Source organism: Macrotis lagotis, chromosome 1, assembly GCF_037893015.1.
Source record: "Macrotis lagotis isolate mMagLag1 chromosome 1, bilby.v1.9.chrom.fasta, whole genome shotgun sequence".
Lineage (NCBI taxonomy): Eukaryota > Metazoa > Chordata > Mammalia > Peramelemorphia > Peramelidae > Macrotis > Macrotis lagotis.
This window is the reverse complement of record NC_133658.1, coordinates 700,559,136-700,581,618: the sequence shown is the minus strand read 5'-3', so window position 1 is coordinate 700,581,618 and position 22,483 is coordinate 700,559,136. Positions and strand designations below refer to the sequence as shown.

Here is a 22,483-nt window from a genome sequence, read left to right as displayed (position 1 = left end):
TAATGCTTGTCTACTCAATCAAAACATATTTGTGTTTTCAAATAGATAAAAAGACCTCTGAATAAATGTTGCTTTTTACATTGTATTCAGAAAAAATAACTTAGGATGAAAGCAAGGTAAGATGAAATGGGTTGTAATACGTCAAATGACCAAGATTCCCATGTCATCTTAACTACTACACATTCAATAACCCTGGCTATGTTATTAAACTCTCATGAATTTATTTCTTCATTTGTATGGATTTAAGAACACAATGCTCCCTATGTCACAGGGTTATTAATATGATCAGAAGTTTCTTCAAATTCTAAAATGATTTGAAAGACATAAAAAGTAAAAGCATGCTTTAATTGGAAAAGTTCCCAAAAGAATATTATATTTATAAACAATTTTGCTACCCTTTATACAGAACTAGATCTTGGCTAAACCACTGAAAGCCTCTTAAAATAATTTCTGAAAGAAGTCTAACAGATAACATTAATTCCATTTTGGGGGGGGGGGGATTGTTGTTCTTGGAAATAATTCAGAAATCAAGGTGAACATTTAGAAGTAGGTTTTCACCCTCCCCAACAATATAAATGAAGTTTGGGACAGCACATATCTTTTCTATGCTTTAAAAGAACAAAAGACAATACAAATAATTTAGTCTCAAACTTACTCATTCAAAAAAGGTGGAGATTCTTCCTCTTTCTTTCTATTTTAAGATATTAACCAAAAATAAAAAAAAGATTACAATGAAGTTCCCTAAATACCAAAAATGAATACAAAACAATAGCAGAAATTTTTCTAGTTTTTCTTACAGTAGAACTAATAATAACTGCAAATTTTCTCTTTCATTTAAAAATTTTCCTTTTCATTTAAAAAAACACATACTAGGAAGAAAATAAGAAACAAATTATAAAATGAAATTTCTGGCTCTTTATAAACCTTATACATTTTAATTAATTAAATTATATATTATATAATTAATATACATATATACATTTTCTATATATACTTACAGCATTACCTAAAAGCCTTTATGAAAAAGGTATCATTCACTTGGGACATTCCCAGCATATGAGATTGCAAGACCAACTATCTGCTTCTTTTATATTCATGATAAACAGCAGCATTAGTAAGTGCCAGGCACTTCCTAACACTAGCAAATATCTTTTTTTTTTTGTTTTAAGGAATTTACTGATCTTGCAAAATTCTTCTTGGAAGTAATACTTTCACAAGAAGAATTCTTTTAAAAGGTGATGCATTTTCCATAGTAATCTTTTTTTAAAAAAGAACACTTCCTCTGAATAAAATTATTTAAAATATACAGAAGATAAAATGTTATTGCTTCAGGTCTTGTTCTACTTCAAGTATGTTTTTATAATAACAGTTTGTGTAGCTTTAAAGTTCTAACATCTACCCCAAAAATGGAATTTTTAAAATTAGTACCAGAAAAGTCAAACAGTAATTTAAGACTACATGTATTACTTACTAGAGGGGGGAAAATATTCTGAAATCCATTGGAGAGTAAAAAGGAAACATGTATCAGTTTAAATTCTGGCTCTTCCTATTTTCTACCTATATAACCTCAGTCAAGTCACTTTATATCTTAGAGTCTCAGTTACCTCATTTGTGAAATGAGCTTGTTGAAATCAAATAGGTATGCCTAATCAGAAAGCACCCTGTTTATTTAAAGCTTGAAAAATATAAACAAAATAGAATCAGTTATTGACATTTTTAAAAGCCAAGAACAAAAATCCTATTAATTTTAACCATTATTTTGTAATCTAAAGATTACAAGCAAAAAAGCAGAGAAAGAATGATGAGTATAGTAGTCCTCCAAAGGTTTTATTCACAGGTTACATTTATACTCTTATTAATAAGGATCCCAAAAGAACTTATCTCTGTAAATTTTATACATATTCACATGCACACATATGTTAATGGTTACTGTACTAAAAATTAAAATGATAAATTTGAAACATATATAAATTCATTTAAAAATATTTTCTAAAACAAGATAATTTATCCAAAAAACTATATTTATTTTATATATTCCCTGAAGGCTAGATATGGAATCAACATTCTATTGGTACTTTATTGCCTTCTCTGTTCTGCATAAATATTAAATCAAACAGTATCAAATCTATAGGACTGGTCAAATCTACAGGAAATGCTGATGGAATATAACTGGAACAAATATGATTACTGGTGCAATGATTATTCCTTTACTCCACTGTCATCACAAGAGAAACTGAACCAAAAATCTCAAGAAATATAACACTTATTTAACCACAGAAACATTCTAACACATTTATATCGATACTTTAAAAATATGTGTTTTCTCTACCAATACCAGGATGTTTGTTTCCATACAGCTAAAGAATAGATAAAAATAATAACTCTTGCTAAGCAATACAAAACATGTTCAATTTGTCTTTGATGATGGTATTTCTTGTGAAGGTCACATTTTCCACTGGCATATAGGTTTTTAAAGATTCAAACTAATCATTTCTAAACATAACTGGGGGATGGGGAAAATTTCTCGTTTCTCCATAGATAACTGGCCTGAATCATTATGCAGGTCAAAGCATCAAGAGTTAATAGACAAATAGATCAATAGATGGCTACAAAGATGTTAAGAGTTTAAATATATATATACATATATATATAATATATATATGTATGCATTTATAAATATATCTTATCTATAACTATTATTGGTTTTTATGTAACTCACCTAACAAATTAAATAATAAATTTTTAATATCAATAGATTTTATAGGCCTATTGGATGAAGACATCTTATCACTCCAAAAAAGGGATTAGTTTCGGGTACAAAAATAACATATTAGAAACAACTGCCAATTGCTAACTAGCTTGTTTTAAGTTGCTTTCCTCAGAAACAAATGACGATGAACAAAGAACAAAAATTTGTCATCATGTGACAATTCTAAAGGACAGCTAAAATAGGAGTCACAAAGTGACACATAACTAAAAATATTCACCATCTCTCAAATTTCTCTCTTTAATGGGATTTCAATTGGTAGGGCAAGACTTTATATAAAAAAAATCCTTTCCAAATTTCAATTTTCCCATAAGTTTAAGAATCAGGACCCTTTTCCCCATTCTGCTTGAAATTCAATGTTTGATGACTTCTCTTCTAATATTGGGAATCAATGCCATACATATGTCTACAAGTGACTCCCCTTAAAAGAAAAATCAAAATGTATTTTCCAGAGAACTGAATTAAACTTCATAAAAGCAGAGTTTGTTTTTTTCTTCATAGCTCTTAATTAGCTGATGCACCCCACCTGTGCCACTTCCCAGAGGCACATAGGCACAATTCTGCTTTGCACAACTCACATGCTCATGTTCAGACAGGTGTGCTTAGTTAGAGGAGGAAAAAGATCTCATATAAAACCTCTACACAGACACAACCAAAGTTCTTCATTCTCCTGATTAATGATTAGCATGAGGTTAGCACTTTGAAAGTTTAGATTTTTCCAAACTAAAGTCCCAAAGTAGGGTGGCTTAAAAATTAGACTTGAAGAGAAAGAAGATGAAATAGGTGAGAATTAGGAAGGGCCAGGGAAAAGTAAAAGATACAACAGTAGGAGACATAAATTGAGCCACACCTTAATTGCTCCCCAGGTGAATTTTTCATACAGTATTTGAGATACAGGAAGTATGAAGGCTTGCTTAATGCTTTCATAAAATAAAAGGTAAAACAGCTAAAAGCCCTTCATTCCAGGTTAATTGTAATCTTTTTTTTTTGTTTTTATTTCAGGTGTTTTTAAGAATCTAGTAAATTACTCCACTCTCCTTACTACTTCAACATTTTTCAAACAACAATCAACAAAGATTTATGATGCTACTTACTTTATAACAGGCACCATGCTATGCACCAAAAACAAAAATACGGAGAGAAGACAACATATGAAAGAGAAGAGAGGGAAAAGAAAAGTAAGTCTAAAACTAGGACATGGTAGAGAAAGACCTGTGGGTTGGTGGTGCAGGTTGGAGAGCAAGACACAATACTTTTCTAGTTAACTAAACCTCTCTGAAAATAAAGCTGTTTCTACAAATACCAGTGAATTCAGCAAGGGGAAAAATTGAATGTACCAATTTACTGAAATGACTTTCAATTAATTCAAACTAATCAGTCCTTCAGTCTTATGTCAAGACAGTCTTAAAAACATTTTTAGTTTGAATATGGACTTTGTGAAGTCCAAGACTTGTAGGTGGCTGAAAACATTAGTAATATATATGAAGCACCTGAATCTTATTTTCATTTGTCTCTTCTTAGAAATTTATTCAACCATTTTATTGAGATTTAGTAACTTGTAGACAGCAAATAATTCTTTATTAATTCTGCCACAAACATTCTACTTGAATTCTGTCTAAATACATGTTTTAGGCTTCTGGGCTTATTTATAAAGCAATTGATGGAATGTACACAGGATGATGTTTTCAGTGACTTGAGAATATTATGCCTTTAGTATGAGTGGGCAGGAGAGGGCAAACAGACACTGGACATGCTGTGTTTCCAAAGGAGACATGCTGTCGCCTTGTGAGGTTTCTGGACAAGCTATTAATATTCTGAGTCAATAATCTGCTCTCCCCTTTACTCCACCTGGAGAACAGAACACCCTTTAAAAAATAATTTTGCCTTCAAACTGCACATTTATCCCTGAATATTTCTTGCTTAATTTTGGGAAAAGAAAATCTTAAAGATTTCTCCAGCAATGAGGAATATGATTTTTTCCCCCTGTTATAGTATTCTGGATTAAGCAATCTACAATTAATAGTGAAGGAAAAAAACTTCATAACTCAAAACCTAACATTTAAAAATGCTGTCCATTACAGTTGTATGCTTTCAGTTTACGTTGTGGATTTTTCTATTTTTCACAGATTATAAAAACAAAAAAAAATTTGAGGAAGGTCTCATCTTGGGAGTTAATGACTGAAAAAAGACCTGACCCTCACTTTGCCATTATTTATTATTCTATGCATTTTATTCACTTTCCTGGTAAAAGTATTCCTGTAATCTAAGGATAGTGCTAAAGTGTGATTCCTTACATACATAATTTATGCTTGTTTCATTTTACTACATGATATTCTAATGATTTCAACTTTTAAACAAAAAAACCCCTGATGAATGTTAGTCTAACAAAGTAAAGAAAAACTTATTACCACGTTTCCTTTTTTACTTGGTAAAGAAGGTTTATTCTACTATTCTGTGCCAATTACACTATGATTAATCATCCCTATAATAAAAAAAATATTACTATTCATTAAAAACTTACCTTGGCACAGTACTAAACTGAAACTTACATTCTACTAAGGAAGGAAAATATATATATATATATATATATATATATTATATCCATATATATACATATGTACATACACACAGGTACATACAAGAGAGCAGATGGATGTAACTATATAACTATATAGGGGAAGTGATTCCTAGCAGTTGGGAGGATATGGTAAATAGAAAAAGGTGTGCTACAGGAGGTAGGGCTGAAGCTTAATAAGTTAATAAGAACTTGGCACAAAGAAGGCACTTAATAAATATTTATTGACTGACTGATCCTAACTGGTAGATGAATTTTTCAAAATAGTCTCTTTTGGTTGTAGCCCAGAAAGAGAATCTAAGAATCATTCAGACCAAATTCGAAGATGAAAGTCACTAGGTTTTCTGCACTGTGATGGAATTTTTTTCAACAATTCTTAAAAACTATTTATTAAATGGGAGGGAGAAAAATGGTCAAAAAAATTATTGTTGAAAACTACTGCTACATACAGTTGAAAAATAAAGAAATGAAAAAAAATTCAGTAGCCACCTAAGACCTCCTACCTTGTTATGACATTACTTTAGTCTTTGTAGATCTGTCCTTAAATGTCAATTAATATTTAGAACCAGGGAGTCCATAAAGCTTATCTGTGACTGTCTAGGCAATCATTCTAGACAATAAAGCAAGAGAATCTGATCTGTATAGATAACTCCAGATAAAGCAGGTTCTTAATAGAAGTCATGATATGTGCAAAAAGTTTTACTTAAATTGCCTGGATAATTGCCTTAGTATTCTGGGTTTTATTAACTAAATTCTGGAAATATATATTGAGTTCAATCAACATACTTGATGATTTAATAAAACACACAACTATTTACTGAATTTAAAAGGATTTGTAACTTGCCTCAATGGAGGTAGAGCCATCTCTTAAAACTCCTGCCTTTGGTCAGTTCTTTAATGTATTCCCTTCTAAACCCCCAGCCTCTGAATAGCCTTAAATTTCTTGAAAAAGTCAACTTAAATGGCATTACCCAATGGAATACACCAGCTACAAATGAGTTTTTCCCTCCAAGAATTTCATTTTTAATTTATTTATTTATATGGGTGCATGTTTTCTCTCCCTGTGCAGGGAGAGAAAAGGTCTGTGGTCTGGTGCTGCTGTGGCAACCATAGGCAGATCTCGAAATTCTAAAAATACAGGAGCTTTTAGGGATGAATCAATTAAATCTTTGACCAAATATAGCAGGTGAATGAGGTTATAAATATCTAAATGGCCTTTGGCAGAAGGGAAACTGTTTCATTTAAATAAATGCTTGCTGATTTAATGAGTGACCAATAAAAACAAAGCCGTCAAAATTCATTAGAGAAAAAAGACTGTTTAAACTCAATTCAGCATGCATTTGGGTACTATGCTTAAGTACTTGGGGTACCAAAATTCAACTGACCTCAAGGAATTTAATCAATGAAGATGAGGTGAGATGCAAATATTGACATAATTCAAAACAAATGTGGCAGAAGGTAGGAGCAGTAATTCCAGAGGAGGAGTAAAGAAGAATCAGACAAAAACACTAAAGCTTGAGGGAAAAGAGTGAAGCTAGGTGATAGAATGCTTTGTAAAGAAAATGTGATAGTGCAGATGAAAGTACAGACAGGAGTGAAGTAAAATAAATTTAGACAACTTGGAGACTTAAAGTATTAATTATCCTATAATATTAGTTTTCTCCCTAACACTATCCCTCCTTCTAACTTCCTTAGTTTTATTGAGTAAAACCATCCTAATAGACATCAGGTTCCCAAGACTCTACTCTTTCTTCTCATTCACCTAATTCCCATATGCATTCAGCAGTAAAAATCTTGTCCATTCCACAAGATTATCTCACATCTGTGCCTTACTCTCTATTTATAATCACTGCCTAGGACCAAGCCCTTACCACTTCTTCCTTGGTAGAATGAACTAACCTCCTAAAAGTTCCTTCTGCATTCAGCCCCTCCTGTCAACAACAATGTTAAATCAATATTCCTAAACACAAATTTTACAAAGAGGTAGTTAGGTGGTGAAATAGATGAAGTATTGAACTTGGGAGCCAGGAAGATCTGAGTTCAAATTATACTTTGGACAGTTAGCTGTTTGACCTTGGGTGAGTAATTTAATTTTTTTCTGCCTCTGTTTCTCCATTTCTAAAGAGATAACAACAGCACCTAAAAAAGAAACAATTAACAAAGTACTTTGAAAACCTTAAAAAACACTATAAATGGGGGTGAGGAGGGTAGAGAGAAAGAGAGAGAGAGAAGAAAGGGAGTGATTTAAGGAAGGAGAAGGGAAAAAAAAAGAAGGGAAGGAGAGACCAAGAGTGAGAAGGAGGGGTGAGGAAGGGATAACTCCCCTACTTATGTTTCAAGGGTTGTGCATTACCTTTAAGATAAATGCCCCTTAACAGAGGGAAAGGAGAGAGAAAATATAGTATATGGTAGTGGGGGAAATATGAATGCAGGGAGTTGCGATCAGCAATGGCAACGGTAGAAAAATATGGAAGTAGCTTGTGTGGTGGACTTATAAAGAATGGAATCCACCCAGAGACAGAGCTGATGGTGTTGGAACACAGACTGAAGCACATTTTTTTAATTATTTAAAAATATTTTTTCTCTTTCCTTTACTTTATTGCTCATGAGGGTCTATATTTGGGAGAGGGGTATTATGTTTACTCTTTTTTTGTTGTTAATGCCATTTGCCTTGCAAAAACCTTAAGTGGCTTGCCCAAGGCCAGGTAATTATTAAGTGTCTGAGGCCAATTTTGAACTCAGGTCTTCCTGACTCCAGGGCTGGTGCTCTATACACAGTGCCACCTAGCCACCCCCAATATGTTTACTCTTAAAAAAGAATATTTTAGTAATGTATTAAAAAAATCATTTGTACAAAAATAAAAAAATAAAAATAATAAATTAAAAATATAAATGCCCTTTGAATTCTTGTTCTGATCTACCCTTCCTTGCCCTCAATTCTAAAAATTTTCTCCCTCCTCACACACACTCTGCCTCCCTAAGAGCCCCACTTCACTTCAGGAGTTAGAATAAGAGCAAGCATCTTCAAAATTCCTTCAGGATGCTAGGATTCCCTCACTTGTTAATCCTTAGAACTGAAGCTTCCACCTTGGACCTTGCATTCTACTTCTCCCCTGCCCCCCCACCAGTCCCAAGTACCAGCACTACCAATTACAGAAACTTCACTATTTTAGCCTGCCATCCCCACATGCTGCTTGCTCTTCCTTAGGGCCATCTTTATTCCACGCTACCAAGTGGGCTACTTGCCCAGCTCCAGAAACAATCATCAAACCTTATACTAAAATAAGGGTTCTAGGGAGAACATGGAAAGATTTCTGGGGGGTGCTATGAATTTGGATAGGAAAAATAACTTTTTATTCCCAAATATCTAACTGCAAATTTAACATTTCCTTCAATTCTGAGTGTGGGCAACAAATATCATTCTGAGGAGTCCACAGACTCAGAGGGATCCATTACAGAACAAAGAAGCCCTAATCTACAGGACATGTCAATTACTATCTCAATGACTTCCTTGACCCAAAAAGGCTTCACAAATTCCCTCAGCATAGAGCCTGTCTTTGCTTTTGTATTCATAAGCTAGTGCCCAAAACATAAGTACCAAAGAAATGCTTTTCATTTATTCATACATCTACCTACAGGTAAACAGATTTTATGACTCTAGTAGAATATAAACTTCTTGAAGGCAAGGACCTTAACAAATAATATAAATATTATATTCCTTTATGTTTCTTATTGACACTTGAAATCAAGATTATAGAGTTTTTTAAAAATTATTTTGTCCCATTTTTCTTTAATCCAGATCTTTGACAAGCAAGAAGGTAGTTCAATCCTTAAACTGTATCTACTTTTTTTTGCAAGACAATAAGGTTAAGTGACTTGCCCAAGATCATACAACTAAGTAAGTATTCACACAGCTAAGTAAGTATTAGTTGTATCCATTCTAATGGGAAATAGTCATCCTATTCCATGCTTGGGACCTGAGGAAAATCTGGAGAAAAACTTCTGCATGTCAAGTAATGTCAACTTATTTACATCAACCTATAGATTTAGGGATAAGAGAATTAGAGGCAGGGTCCAGCAGGAGAAAAGTTTAAATTACTTCAACTAGGAAAAACACACACACACACATATGTATACATATATATTTACACATACATATGCATAATGATTTCAATAATATAAGTGAAAATAACAATAAAAGAAAATCACATGAAAAATAATTATAATAACCAATCTTGGTTCACAGAGTAATAGATCATCAATCAATGAACATTATTGGCAACCTTGCTCCAGGAACTTGGAAAACAAGCACAAAAAGTGAAATAGAGACAGGTCTGGGCAGATCAAGACAAAGTCCATAGAAGCCTGAGCAGGAAAAGAATATTGCAAAAGTTAAGGAAAAATTGTTTTAAAAGTTAGCATATAAATTTAAAGATGTAAATATTCCAGGCAAAAATTATAAAAGAATAAGGTTATTCTGGCAGCAACAGTGATTATGGCCTTAAAAAGAGAAAAAAAAATTTAAATATGTATGTCCACCTGCAAGATTTCCTTTTGAACTTATGTCTCCCTATATCAATGTTATATATCAATTTCATCTTCCTAATAAGATTAAAAACTTCCCAGGTACAGAAAGTCTTGATTAAAATTGGGTCAAACTTGATGGAAGGTCCCTTATGCACTGTTATTATTTGAAATAATATTTTGAAAAGGTTTATTTTTTCTTTTGTGTTTCTTCCAGCTGATATTTGAAATCAGAATCCTAAAGTTTTGAGGGGTGTGTGTCTCTCATTTTCCCTTAATCTCTATCTTTGATAATGGGGGGAGGGGGTCAACAATCTTAAAAATCTAACCTATTCTAAATGAGAAGTGAAGAGTCAATAATCCTTAATGCATTTAGTACAAGATAGAGCACCGGAAAGGGATCTTAGAGGAGATCCAGCAGTTCAACCTCAACTTACAAATTAGGATGCTGAAGCCCCAGAGACTAAGCAACCTGCTGAAGTTACACTGGTAGCAAGTGATGGAGTCAGAAATGGTGCTAATCTCTTCTGACTGGAAATCTGGCCCTCCTTTAATTATGCTTTCCCACCCCATTCCCCTCTCTATTTTGTGATTAATTAGAACTGATTGTTGTTTGTGCTTCCTTCCCTAAATACTGTTTATATCCATTTGTGTAGGCACACATATACTCTATCACTTTACTACTAGGACCAACTGTACTAATTGATAGTTTTTTCTTTGAAATTAACCTTTTCATCTATTTTCTTTCCATAAAGATTGCACAAAAATGCACTGCACCAACTGATGCAACTTGAGATAATCTCAAATTCCATCCCTAGTATTAGCAATTTGGATCTTTAGGTTTCTCATTATAAAATGAACAAGTTGGACCACATCAAATGCAAGGGTTCCTTTCAGTTCTCATAACCTATGATTCTATCAAATAAGAGATATTTTTTAGAAAAAAAAAACACAGGATACTCTTACAGAGAAATACACTCTCAAGAGTCTCTGTACAATTCCCAAAATTAAGGCTTTCCAAAGAAGAAGAAAATAAAAAGAGCAAGATTGGAGGGAATTGAAAGCAAAGTGGTAGGGTAGATAGAGTACTGGGTCTGGAGTCAGGAAGACCCCAATTCAAATTCAGCCTTAGACATTAGATCTGTGACCTTGGCCAAGTCATATAACCTATTTATATCATTTTCCTCAACTGTAAAATTGGGATAATAATAGCACCTACCTCCCAGGAATCTTGTGAAAACCTAATGAGATAATATTTAGAATGTTCTCACAAAGGACTTGACACATTGTATGAACTATATAAATGTTAGCTATTATTAGTCTAATTAACAGGAAACTACACAAAATAACTTTCACACCAGTACAAAGCTTCAAGTCAGTGACAAAATAGCTAGCAGTAGTTGCTATGGTAAGCAAAAAAAAAATCTTTCTCTGGCTGGCTGCATGCATTCCCACTCTTTCGGAGGAAATTGGGGGAAAGGGGAGCTTTACTGAAGTTTGAGGTATCAGGGGAAAAGGAGCTTCCACCTGAGTCATAGTCTTCTAAAGAAAAGATAGTTACCCTATGTGAGTTCAGGGTTTATTAGAAAATAAGGGTGACAGGTGACACCTCTCCTCTGATATGACAAGCTAATAAGCCCAAAAACAGAGCTATATTTTTAAATATGCTGGGTTGTTGGTTTTAATGTAATAGTACACCCAATTTACAGAAGTATAACAAATGGAAAAGTGTCAGGAAAATACATCAGATTATATGAGAAAAGACTAATACCTGGAATATCTTTGAAAAAAACAGAATATTTTCTGTAAACACTATTAAGGCTTTCTGTGACTAAAACAAGCAGTGTCTTGTCTACATACTAGAAAAAACCACAATATTAATCATAAAAACTTCCTCTTGGAACATAAATTCCCTGGGAATAGGAATTGTTTCTTTCCCTTCTATTTATATCTTTTCCACAACCCAGCATAATGTCTATATATATATAGGAGGCACTTAATAAATGCTTTTTGGTTGAAAATAAAAATGTATGGATATTTCCAAAATAATTTCAATTGATTAGATGTGGCTGTTTAACTGTGTTCAAAGGCGAGTTTTTGATTTCTTAAATCTATTAAACTGACCATTTATAAATACTCTGAGAAACCTACCACCATCATTATTTATAGAATATGTCTTATAATTTATTCTTTTTTTTCCAGAAATCCTTGGTACACATTCTTATTGTTTTATATATTATATAACACAATGTAATTTGCATATTGATATGCTAAATAAAATTAATATAATGTTTATTATAGATATATAAAACTACATTTTAAAGATCTGCATCAACAATAAGCTAATAATTCTTACTACCTTTGTTAGAGATCCATGACTTCCCTATATTTAAAAGTTTTTTATTCTTTTATTTTTTATTTTTATTTTTATTTTTTAGGTTTTTGCAAGGCAAATGGGGTTAAGTGGCTTGCACACAGCTAGGTAATTATTAAGTGTCTGAGACTGGATTTGAACCCAGGTACTCCTGGCTCGAGGGCCGGTGCTTTATCCACTGCGCCACCTAGCTGCCCCTATTTAAAAGTTTTTAATCCAATCAAGCATAGATACTGAATTGACCTATAACACATCTACTCTAATTAATTACCGAGCACAATTCTTTTCTTGCCACACATAGAGCTAAGGACTGGGTTGTGGTTTTTGTTGTTATCACCTGTCCTTCTCAAAGGAGATGACCTCAGGGAAGTGATGCCATGACAAGCACATGAATTGAATTTGAGTGAGGGGTGCTGTGCAATGTCATCAGGCTCACTTTCTCCATCTTGGTCCAGGGGCCAGATGTGGTTCAGGATGAATGGAGATGGCCCTGGATACAAGGCAATCTAGGTTGAAGTGACTTGCCTAAGGTCACACTGCTAGTGAGTATCATATGTCTGTGGAAGGATATGAACTAAGATCCTCCCATCTAGAGAACTGGTGCTCTATCTACTGTGTTACCTAGCTGCCCTGGGACTGGGAATATATATTGAAAGTGAGACAGTCTCAGTCTTCAAGGAGCTTACACTTTAATAAGTAAAGGCATAAAGACTATCAAATGACACATACTTTCCCTTTGACAATGATAGTATTGATTTGATTATTGAACTCAACTGATAGCATATTGGCAGGGATGGGCAGCTTTACAAAATTTATGAAATGTGAAGCAGGGCCTGGGACCAGGTAGGCACAGGTAACTAATTGAGTTTGCCTTCACTCACTAATCGAGATAGTTCAGCCAAGGGACATCAGAGTTACAGAGCTGAGTAAAATGGAAACATTTTTGTTTGTCTGAAGGTGCTGGGAGGGAGATTGTTTATGTAGTTACAGTCCAGGCACAGACTTAGGGGAACAATTACTAGCTTTGGAGTGTGGGGACATATAGATTTGAATCCCAAGTCTGATTACTACTAATGTGACCTCCTCACAAAAATTACTTATAGTCATTTCAGTTTCCTCATAGAAAATGGACTAGATGATCAGTCAGGTACTTTTCACCTCAAAATTTATGATACTACAAACAACAAATCTCACCTGACCTTACAGCTTATTGAAAGAAAACTTTTAAAGTTGCATTTTATTCTCTTTAGTCAAATGCTTCATTGTAATCAACAAACAATAAAGCTTGCACCTGAGTTAATTCTGAAATGATTTCCAGATAGGTAACCATATATTTGGAAAGACAGAGACAATTTTTTTAGTGATGTTGTTCAGTACTCACTGCATCCAATACCTTCTGTCTGACTCTCCTATCAAAATGGCTTCATCATGCACCCATATGCATAAAGTAATATAACTTTATAGGGTATAGGGAGCTCTTACCTTATAGTTAGCTTATGTGATGAGAATAAACAAAAGAACATGAAGAAAAACATGTAGTAAGCAATATTTAGCCAATTATTTATTTTTGTAATATTTTCAATAATTTATTAAGTCCCAAGAATAGGTAAAAGAAGACATTAATTTTTTTGATATTAACACCTTGTAAAGAAAATAAGCTTTACTCTTTTACTCTTCTAAATATTCACCTTAAAACCTCTATCTGGCTTCTAAGCTAAAGACCATGGCTGTGGATTCTAAGTTATTTCTTGGTCCAGAATTAGCTTTTTTCTTAATATGATATAAAATAAGCAGAAGATTATAGCAATATGGCAGATGTGTTATATAATATTATTATTATTCAACTAAAGTGCAGAGCAGTAAATAGTCTCAATCAATTCTAACATACAAAGGCTTCATTACCTCATTGCTATAATTTCTAAAACACCCAGCTGCAATTTCACTTAAGGTCAATATTTTTTGCAAACTTAACTGCACTTAAAGGTGAATAATGACGGCAAGGATAAAATGTTTAATTTAGTATCAGGCTCAAAATTAGGATAAACTACAAAATGCTGAAAAACTTTATCTAAGTTCCTTATATTAATAAGGAAGCTCCTGTAGAAATCTTTGTCATTAAAGTTCTAACCTCTGTCAGCTTATTTTCTTGGGCACTTGAGAAGAAAATGAGCAATATACAAAAGAAGGGGGAAAGGATGAATTGAAGACTTGCTTTTAGTATTATTCAATCAATGAAAATCTAGAAGGAAGAGACATAATTATTGAGAATAAAAGTAATAAACTTGGAAGGGAGGAGCTAATTCCATGAAATATGATCCTTATTAATTACCAAAACTTCAGAAAAAAATATTACAATAAGGTCACTTTGCCTCCCAAACACATATTCCTATTTATAAGCATATGACACTTCTAGGTCTGTCCTATTATTAATGTCTCAGAGCACAATTCTATCCAAGAGATTCTATTCCTTGGACAGTCATCTACATTGTCCAAAAATCTCCTTAAATTCTTTAGGAGACATAAAAAACCATGAACCCCAATATACCCAAATTCCAAAGGAGCCCCAGAAATCTAGAACTGGATTCCTTCAAAAATTCATCCACATACCAGTATAACTTTTGTTGGACAGTTCTTTCATTTTCTTTCTACCAATGTCCTAGGACTTAAAGTGTGTGAGAGTGTGTGTGTGTGTGTGTGTGTGTGTGTGTGTGTGTGTGAGAAAAATCTAAATCAATTTTAATTAGGAAAAAAAATGGAGAAAGGTGAATTATCTGACATATACAACTGCTAAAAGATGTTGTGATAGTTTTGGATCCTAGCTCCTCACATCCCACTCTTCCACCAAACAGAAGGGCATACTGCCACATCTTATCATATTTCAAATAATAACTTCTAATCTGCTTAGTTTTAGAAGAGTAAAAGAGTAAAGCTTATTTTCTTTATAAGGTGTTCATACCAAAAAAAAAATTGTTGTCACAATAGGTTTTTTTAATAATATGTAATGAGGTTTTCTCTTTTTTCTTTAACCAAGTTTTTTTGCAAGGTTTTGAGTTTTACATTTTTTTCTTCTCTCCCTTCCCCCCCACTCCCCCTGACAGAAAGCAATCTGATATAAACTCTACATTTATAACCATACTAAACATAGACTGTGGAATGAATTTTTCACTCTGACACTTTTTTCCTTCTAAAAACATGGGAACAAAGAGGATCCTCTTTTAGTTTTCACTTGCTATCCTTATTTACCCATGTTTTTGAACCTCCAATCATAAGTGATAAGATGCAAACTAAATGTTTGGATAAACATCTACTTCACTTCAACATACTTTGCCATGGTTTCACCTGACTAAAATGCCTTCATGACAGTACAATTTAAGAAGTGAAATACTCTTCTAAATAGTATGGTTTCAGGTCTATGATATGAAAAGTAATACAACATTTTATTCCATTAAACTATACATAAAAGAGCCCTTTATTAAGGATTTTTACAAATTCAAAATTCAAAATTTAAGTATCTATTCTCTGGCACACACAGCACTAAAGAAGAGTTCATCGTGCTGTACAATAGAAAAACTAATAAGCAGTAAGATATTCCAGAGTAAAGTTTTATTAGGTATGAAAATTATTGGGGCAATCTTCTCAGAAAGTAATCTTCAATTATGTTCAAGTTATTTTTAAATTCACATTTTAAAATTCACTGCATCCAGATGGCTAAAACATATAAGGTTATAAGAGAGTTTAAAGACTTAACTGTGATTAGGGCCATATTTCTACAAGGTCATAAATGCTATTTACAAATATGTGGCTTCATGTACTTGAAAAAAATGTCAGAAGGACTCCCTGATTGGACAAAAAAAAAAAAAGAATCCTGCCTGGATTTAAAAGTACACAGCCTCTGAAAGGGAAAATTCTGTTTTTAAAAATATAGGGGTAAATGTAGAAGCCCAAGGTGATTTATTATACAGTAGCCTGTTTCTGGAATCTGATGTTTTTGTAACCTTGAGAACAAAGAATAGAGGAAGCTCTGTATCATAAAAAGAGCACTGGGTTTGGAGTCAGAAGATTTAGATTCAAATTCTGACTTAGTCACTTAGAGTTGTGTCACCATGGGCAAGTCATATGTCTCTGGACCTCAAATTTCATATCTAGAAAATGAGTATACTGAATTATATGACTTCTGAAGTCCCTTTCTTCTCTAAAGCTATGATCCTAGGAAGCCCAAGGAGATTGAATAACTTGCCTGAGGTCATCAGATCTGGAATTTGAACTCAAATCTTGAGAATTCAAGAGAACATTCTATTTAATCTATGGAACATTCCCAATATACCCTCTCTGAAAGAAGCAAAAAAAAAGGAAGGAAGAAAGGACTGGGACAATATGAGTATGTGACTAAGTTACTTTGTGGTACATCTACATAAAGATCTGTATGTCAAGAAGAAGACAAATCCCCTGAATCTAAATGCTCTACTGTTTTCCAAAAAACTCTTAGAAGTTCATATCCTATCAGAACAAAAGGTAATGGTTTAATAAGTTAAAAAATTTGTTTGCCCCTTTTTCTTATAGGTATTAATGCGGGATTTTGTATATTATGAAAAACAAAGAAAAATATGAATTTTAAAAGCTTTTAAATCAATGCCAATGTCTAAGGCCAATACAAACAAAAACGAATTGTGAAGAATACTTATCACAGTTGACTGTCTCCTCTCCAAGTCTACTTCCTTCTACAACTGTTCTCATCTTCTCATCTCTGGGGAAACCTTGGCTCCACAAATCAAGTAATCAAATATGTTTATTTTGAAAGGGAAACTACCCTCAAACGTTATTCTTTCTCATTTATGCTTGCTGCATAAATATAACTATATAAAAAATTCTTAAAAGAGAATACAGAAGTTCAAAAAGCTGGGCTACATTATTAGTTTCATCAGAAAAACTTTGATTTGTGTTCCAAGCACATACTGGGCCATAAGCATAAGATTTCATTCACAACCAACCACCCAACGAAAAAGTACAATTGTCCAAGTATCCAAGCAAGGATTGAAACTGTTCCTTTCAAGCTAGCTCCAGTCAAAGCATGTACTCTGTAAATCACTCTTTGGGTCATCAATTATTAACAACAACTTAAGTAAACTTGATTTTATTTTTAGAATATACTTGAATGTGACAGCATGCATATCTATAAATATTATTACTATATGGGAATTCTCTAAAGTCCATAAAACTTAAAATTGTAAATATTACCTTGTTTTTTAATGGTTTTGCCAGTATGCATTCACATTTGCTAATGTCACCTCTTTTTTGGAGTGATTCTTCTATCCTGTGATAATCTCTAAAACAATTCCCCTCTAGTTTTCACCCCCTTTCTAAAACTTTTTTTGCCACAGGCTTCAACAGTCATCTCACCTGGAACTTTTGGATCAGAATTCCTCTGCCATGTGTGATCCCCTTCTCCAACTGGTAAGTTCTTCTTGGGGTCTTGATTTTTATTTTTGAAAGGTAGGTCTCAGGTTGACCAATCTTTATTCTCCTCTTGGCTCATCTTCTGACTTATCCATTCTGACACGATCCCTACCTAACCCCCTCCAGATTTCTTTTCCTCACCTCCCTTTTCAGCAAATTTTATGAAATTCCTAGAAGTTAAACTCTGACTTTTTGTTTGGGTTTTCATCTCCTGCATTTAGCATAGGGTCTGGCATATAATTAGTTCTAAATAAATGCTTCTTGCCATGCTTACCATTAAATAGAACATTCCAAATCATGATCACAACATTTTCTAAATTTTTGGCCCTTTACAAGACTTTTAAAGGTCACTTTTAAATTAGTGCTGTACTACCTCACTCAAAATGTTTTTATTTTCTCAAGGTCAAAAGCCTAAAATTATGATGTTTAAGTATTAAACACCTGATCTTGACTCATATCTAACTACACTGGGCAGAATCCTGTAAACTATAGCTCCATAGGCAATTTTTAAAACACAAAATGCATACTGTATTATGTCTCAGGAAATGAAGTTTTTTCATCATAGTTCAAAGATTCAGTGAAAAGACACAAACCCAGCTTTAAAAATAAATGATTTTTTCATTAAAAGTCATTTCTCAGATGCAAAATGTAGAAGCCTGCCAACTGTCACTAATACAAAAACCTCTGAAGAAAGAGGAGTTTGGCAGTCTCATGGAATAGCTTTGGCAATAAACTTGAAGGAAGTAGCTTGGCCAGCTGACCTAGCTCTTAGAAAGTCTCATTATGGTAATAATCCCAGGTAGGGTTGACTGCTTTGTGAGAAAGGGCACTTACATTAATGAAATTTTCTTTCTGGAAAAGAAAGATGAAAGCATATCTTTGTTGAGATGGTTACCATAAAGTCACAACAGTTGTGAATGTGTTGTTCAAGGGAATGGAAACAAAGCACCAGAAGAAAGGAATTTTATTTGCATTACCTGAGATTAACTAGAAAGTGAAAAAAGTTCAAGATCTTTAAATGTGGGACATTATTAAAGTTCAGTTGTGAATGGTGGGGTTTTTTCCTGAAGGAAACACTGCACAAGAGAGAAGGAAGTGGCAAAGATAGTGAAGGTGGAAGGTATTAGTACAGTCACTCCATTGCCCCATCTGTTACCATACATTGGATTTGTCATCACTGGGGCTATAAATTAGCTTTGAATCATCATCTGAAAATCAAATCACTTCTAACATATATCTAAAAGGTGGCATTCACAATTTCACTGGGTGTCCAATTTTAACTACATTTTATTAATGACTTAAATTCATATATTAGATAAATTAAATATTACACAATAATAATAATAATAATAATAATAATAATAATAATAATACTATTTATTCTTCATTTTCGAAGAAGACCACAACACTAGGGAAGTGATACCATGAGAAGCACATCAATTTTATTTTAGGGTGTGGGGTGGGCTGTGTTAAGTCACATTCTCTCCTTCTCCTCCATAGCCATCTATATCCAGTGACCAGATATGAATCAGGACAACTAAAGATGTTTCTGGACGCAAGGCAACCAGGGTTCAAAAGGATAGGGGCTTGGGGCAGCTAGGTGGCCCAGTGGATAGAGCACCAGCCCTGGTGTCAGGAGTACCTGAGTTCAAATCCGGGCTCAGACACTTAATAATTACCTAGCTGTGTGACCTTGGGCAAGCCACTTAACCCCATTGCCTTGCAAAAACTAAAAAAACAAAAGCAAAAAACTAACAAACAAAAGGATAGGGGCTAGTTACCATGCTAACAAAATACTTCTGGGCCTTTCATCCTAACATTATGTAATTACAGGAAGTCAATTGTTAAATTCCTTTCTGCTGCATTTAAACCAACTACCTTGTCACATTTTTTTTCCTCCACAGATTCAAAATGAGGGACACTACACTACTATGATGAATGGTATCAATAGTTTCACTGAATACCAGCAGTAATAAAGAATTGGGCTGCTTGTCATTACCTAATACTTTGTTATCTATCCCCTCTCATCAGGACCATATCTTAACTGACCAAATTTCCATAATTTTTCAAAAGCTAATTTTAATGGTTTACCTGTTAATTTCAATTCTTTGAAGAAAAAATGTCATGTAAATACATTAAAAATAATTTAGTTAATTTGAAAGTTCCCTTTTCCTTTCCTGATAATTCTTCTATGTTTATAGTACTGTTCCAATGATCAGATCAAGGAGGGGACCATAGCTTTGTCAAAGAGCCCCTTCATGAGAGGAAGAGGTCTATGCTCACTCTCTGTAACAGTTCTCTTCCTGTCACACTGTCCTGCTTTATTCTCTTGGTCTTCTGCCAGTCTCAGTTACATTGCATAAATGCCATCATTACCTGATGGCTTACTGCTCTCAAATCTCTCCCAGGGGATGATGGGGAAATGATATCTGGCTTGCTGTAAGGAACACAGATAGATCTTTCTGGGTGATGATGAGAATTTCTGTCTCCCTGGACCACTGGCACCTGACCTCAAATGTCTCTTCCTGAGATATGGCACCTACTAAAGATGAATTTGCCCTGGGAGCCAGAACTATGAATTACAGTTCTACCGATGACTTGCACTAGAATGAATAAGAGACTTATTATGTCTCATGTCAATTACCATACTCTATATTCATATACATCCAAAAATATATAAAGGAATGGGAATCTAAAAAATAGCCTAATTCATATATACAAAAGCTATAATCCTTCTAAAAATCTATAAGCTAATTTCTTCAAAATATTTCATGTACAAATAAGTCATTAAAATCATACTCTCATGCTTCATCATGGCAAAGAAGTAACTTCCTCTTCTAGTGGACTCCAGTAGCCTCTCAGGGAGGTCTCTCCTACCAAATTGGAAAAGCTTATATACTATGGGGGTGGGAGGTGGAGGGTGTGTGTAAAGGGAGCCAGAAGAGATGTTCCTGTATAAAATAAAGGGAAATTGGGGAGAGAACGTGGGAACTATCCTTCCTATAGGTCGTACAATGGTTACAGCAGCAGCCCTGAATTCAAATCCAACCTCTGACACTATTAATAATTGTGTGACCCTGAGTAAATCATTTATACCTGTTTATATATATGTTTCCTTATCTGTAAAATAAACTGGAGAAAGAAATGACAAACCACTCCAGTATCCTTGCTGAGAAAATCCTATATGAGGTCACAAAGAATCAAACAAAACTGAAATGATTGAACAGCAATCATAGCAAATCCCTGACTCTAGGTCTAGAGTTCACTATTCCACAAATGCACTTGGAGAGACAGCTCACAAGATTGCTTCTATATTCCTACCTCTCCTAGAACTCAGTCCCATATTTCCAATTTCCAAAAGCATAGTTCCATATAAATAATCTTTCAGCAAATCAAGAACATTACAATCAAGACATTTCACTTAAAAAAAAAGGAAAAAATCCAAAACCTGCCCCTTCCCTTCAATATATTTCTGTTAATGGCATCATTATTAATCAACAAAAATTCATGGGGTTACAAAGACAAGAATCAACTAATTCCTCCTCCCAAGGAGTTTACATTCTATTTAGGGAGAAAAAATGCACTTATAAATTAAATAAATACAAAGTCATACTCAAAATAAATATAAAGAAAAATAAAAAAATAAAAATGTCTTTGTAGATTAAATAAATACAAGTTACATACAAAATAAATACCAAAAAAAATAGGATGGGGGGAATAGACTTGCAATTGCAATAATCTGGAAAGGTCTTTTACTTTTAAAGGAGTTGCCATGAGGTGAGGCTTGAAGGAAAGAGATGATTCTAAGAGGCAGAGGTAAAAATCAGCATTCCAGATAGGCTGAACAGCCTGTTACCAAAGGCATGAAAGTGATAGATACGATGTTAAGTATAGAAAATGGCAAATAGATCAGAGTGACTGAAACATAAAGTTTATGGGGGAGGGGTGGGGGTAAGGAGGGAAGAGTAATCTATAAACAATCTGGAAAGATATGTTTGAGTTAGAATTTGAAATGTCAAATTAAGGAATTTAAAGTTACCTTGGAGGCAAAAGGGAATTTCTGGAGCATCTTGAGCAATTACTTTTCATCTAAATTTGGGTATAACAGTCTCCTAACTCTCCTTCTGGCTGGTATATCCCCTCTTCATTCTATATTTCAACAGATTTCCCTATGTGACGTTACAATTATGTTCCCTTCACACTTTAAAAGAAAAATTAAATTCCAAGGCACCTCATGGTCTACCAAAAAAAGTATAAAGTCCTGAGCTTGGCATTTAAGGTCTTCTACCATTTGGTTGCAATTAACTTCACTCATGAGATTCCTCTTCACATTGAATAAGGCTTTAGCTTTATATAGTTTTTATAGTTTTAAGCTACTGAAGTTTAAAAACTGCACTAAGATTTTTGAAACACCCAAATATGTTCCAACTAAACTAAATTACACTCATTCCCTGGTGTGTGTCCAGGGTCTTTGCCTCCAAATCAACCTTCAACACTTAATGAATTCCACTAGTCAAGATTCAAATTTGCATCTCAATTTATTCATAATACAATGCTTTATGGATACCACCTTCTATGTTCAGCTCAAGGTGATGTCTCCTTCTCCAAGTTTCTAATAGTACTTTGCCAGGACCTGTCCTTAACGCACTTGCTACACTCCCTCTTTTTATCATGTTTGTGCATATGTCCTTTCTCTTTACTATTATTATAAGCTCTTTGAGAACAAGTTATGTATGTCTACATTTATAGCCTCAGCAGTGTTTGCACATAGTACCTAATGAATGTTTTG

At 33.7% G+C, this 22,483-nt stretch overlaps 1 protein-coding gene across 6 annotated transcripts in view; it reads right to left on the bottom strand.

Annotated features, from left to right (window-relative positions):
- COBLL1 (cordon-bleu WH2 repeat protein like 1) overlaps positions 1-22,483 on the bottom strand; it is a 193,153-nt gene that overhangs the window by 95,651 nt on the left and 75,019 nt on the right. The window contains exon 1 of one of the 6 annotated variants that reach the window (XM_074215823.1): positions 1,007-11,321. The exons of the other annotated variants lie outside the window; for them this stretch is intronic. Within the exon in view, the coding sequence (XP_074071924.1) occupies positions 1,007-1,056 (50 nt within the window). The 5' untranslated portion in view covers positions 1,057-11,321. Of the gene's footprint in view, positions 1-1,006; positions 11,322-22,483 lie in introns of those variants that run through there. 6 annotated transcript variants of the gene reach the window in all.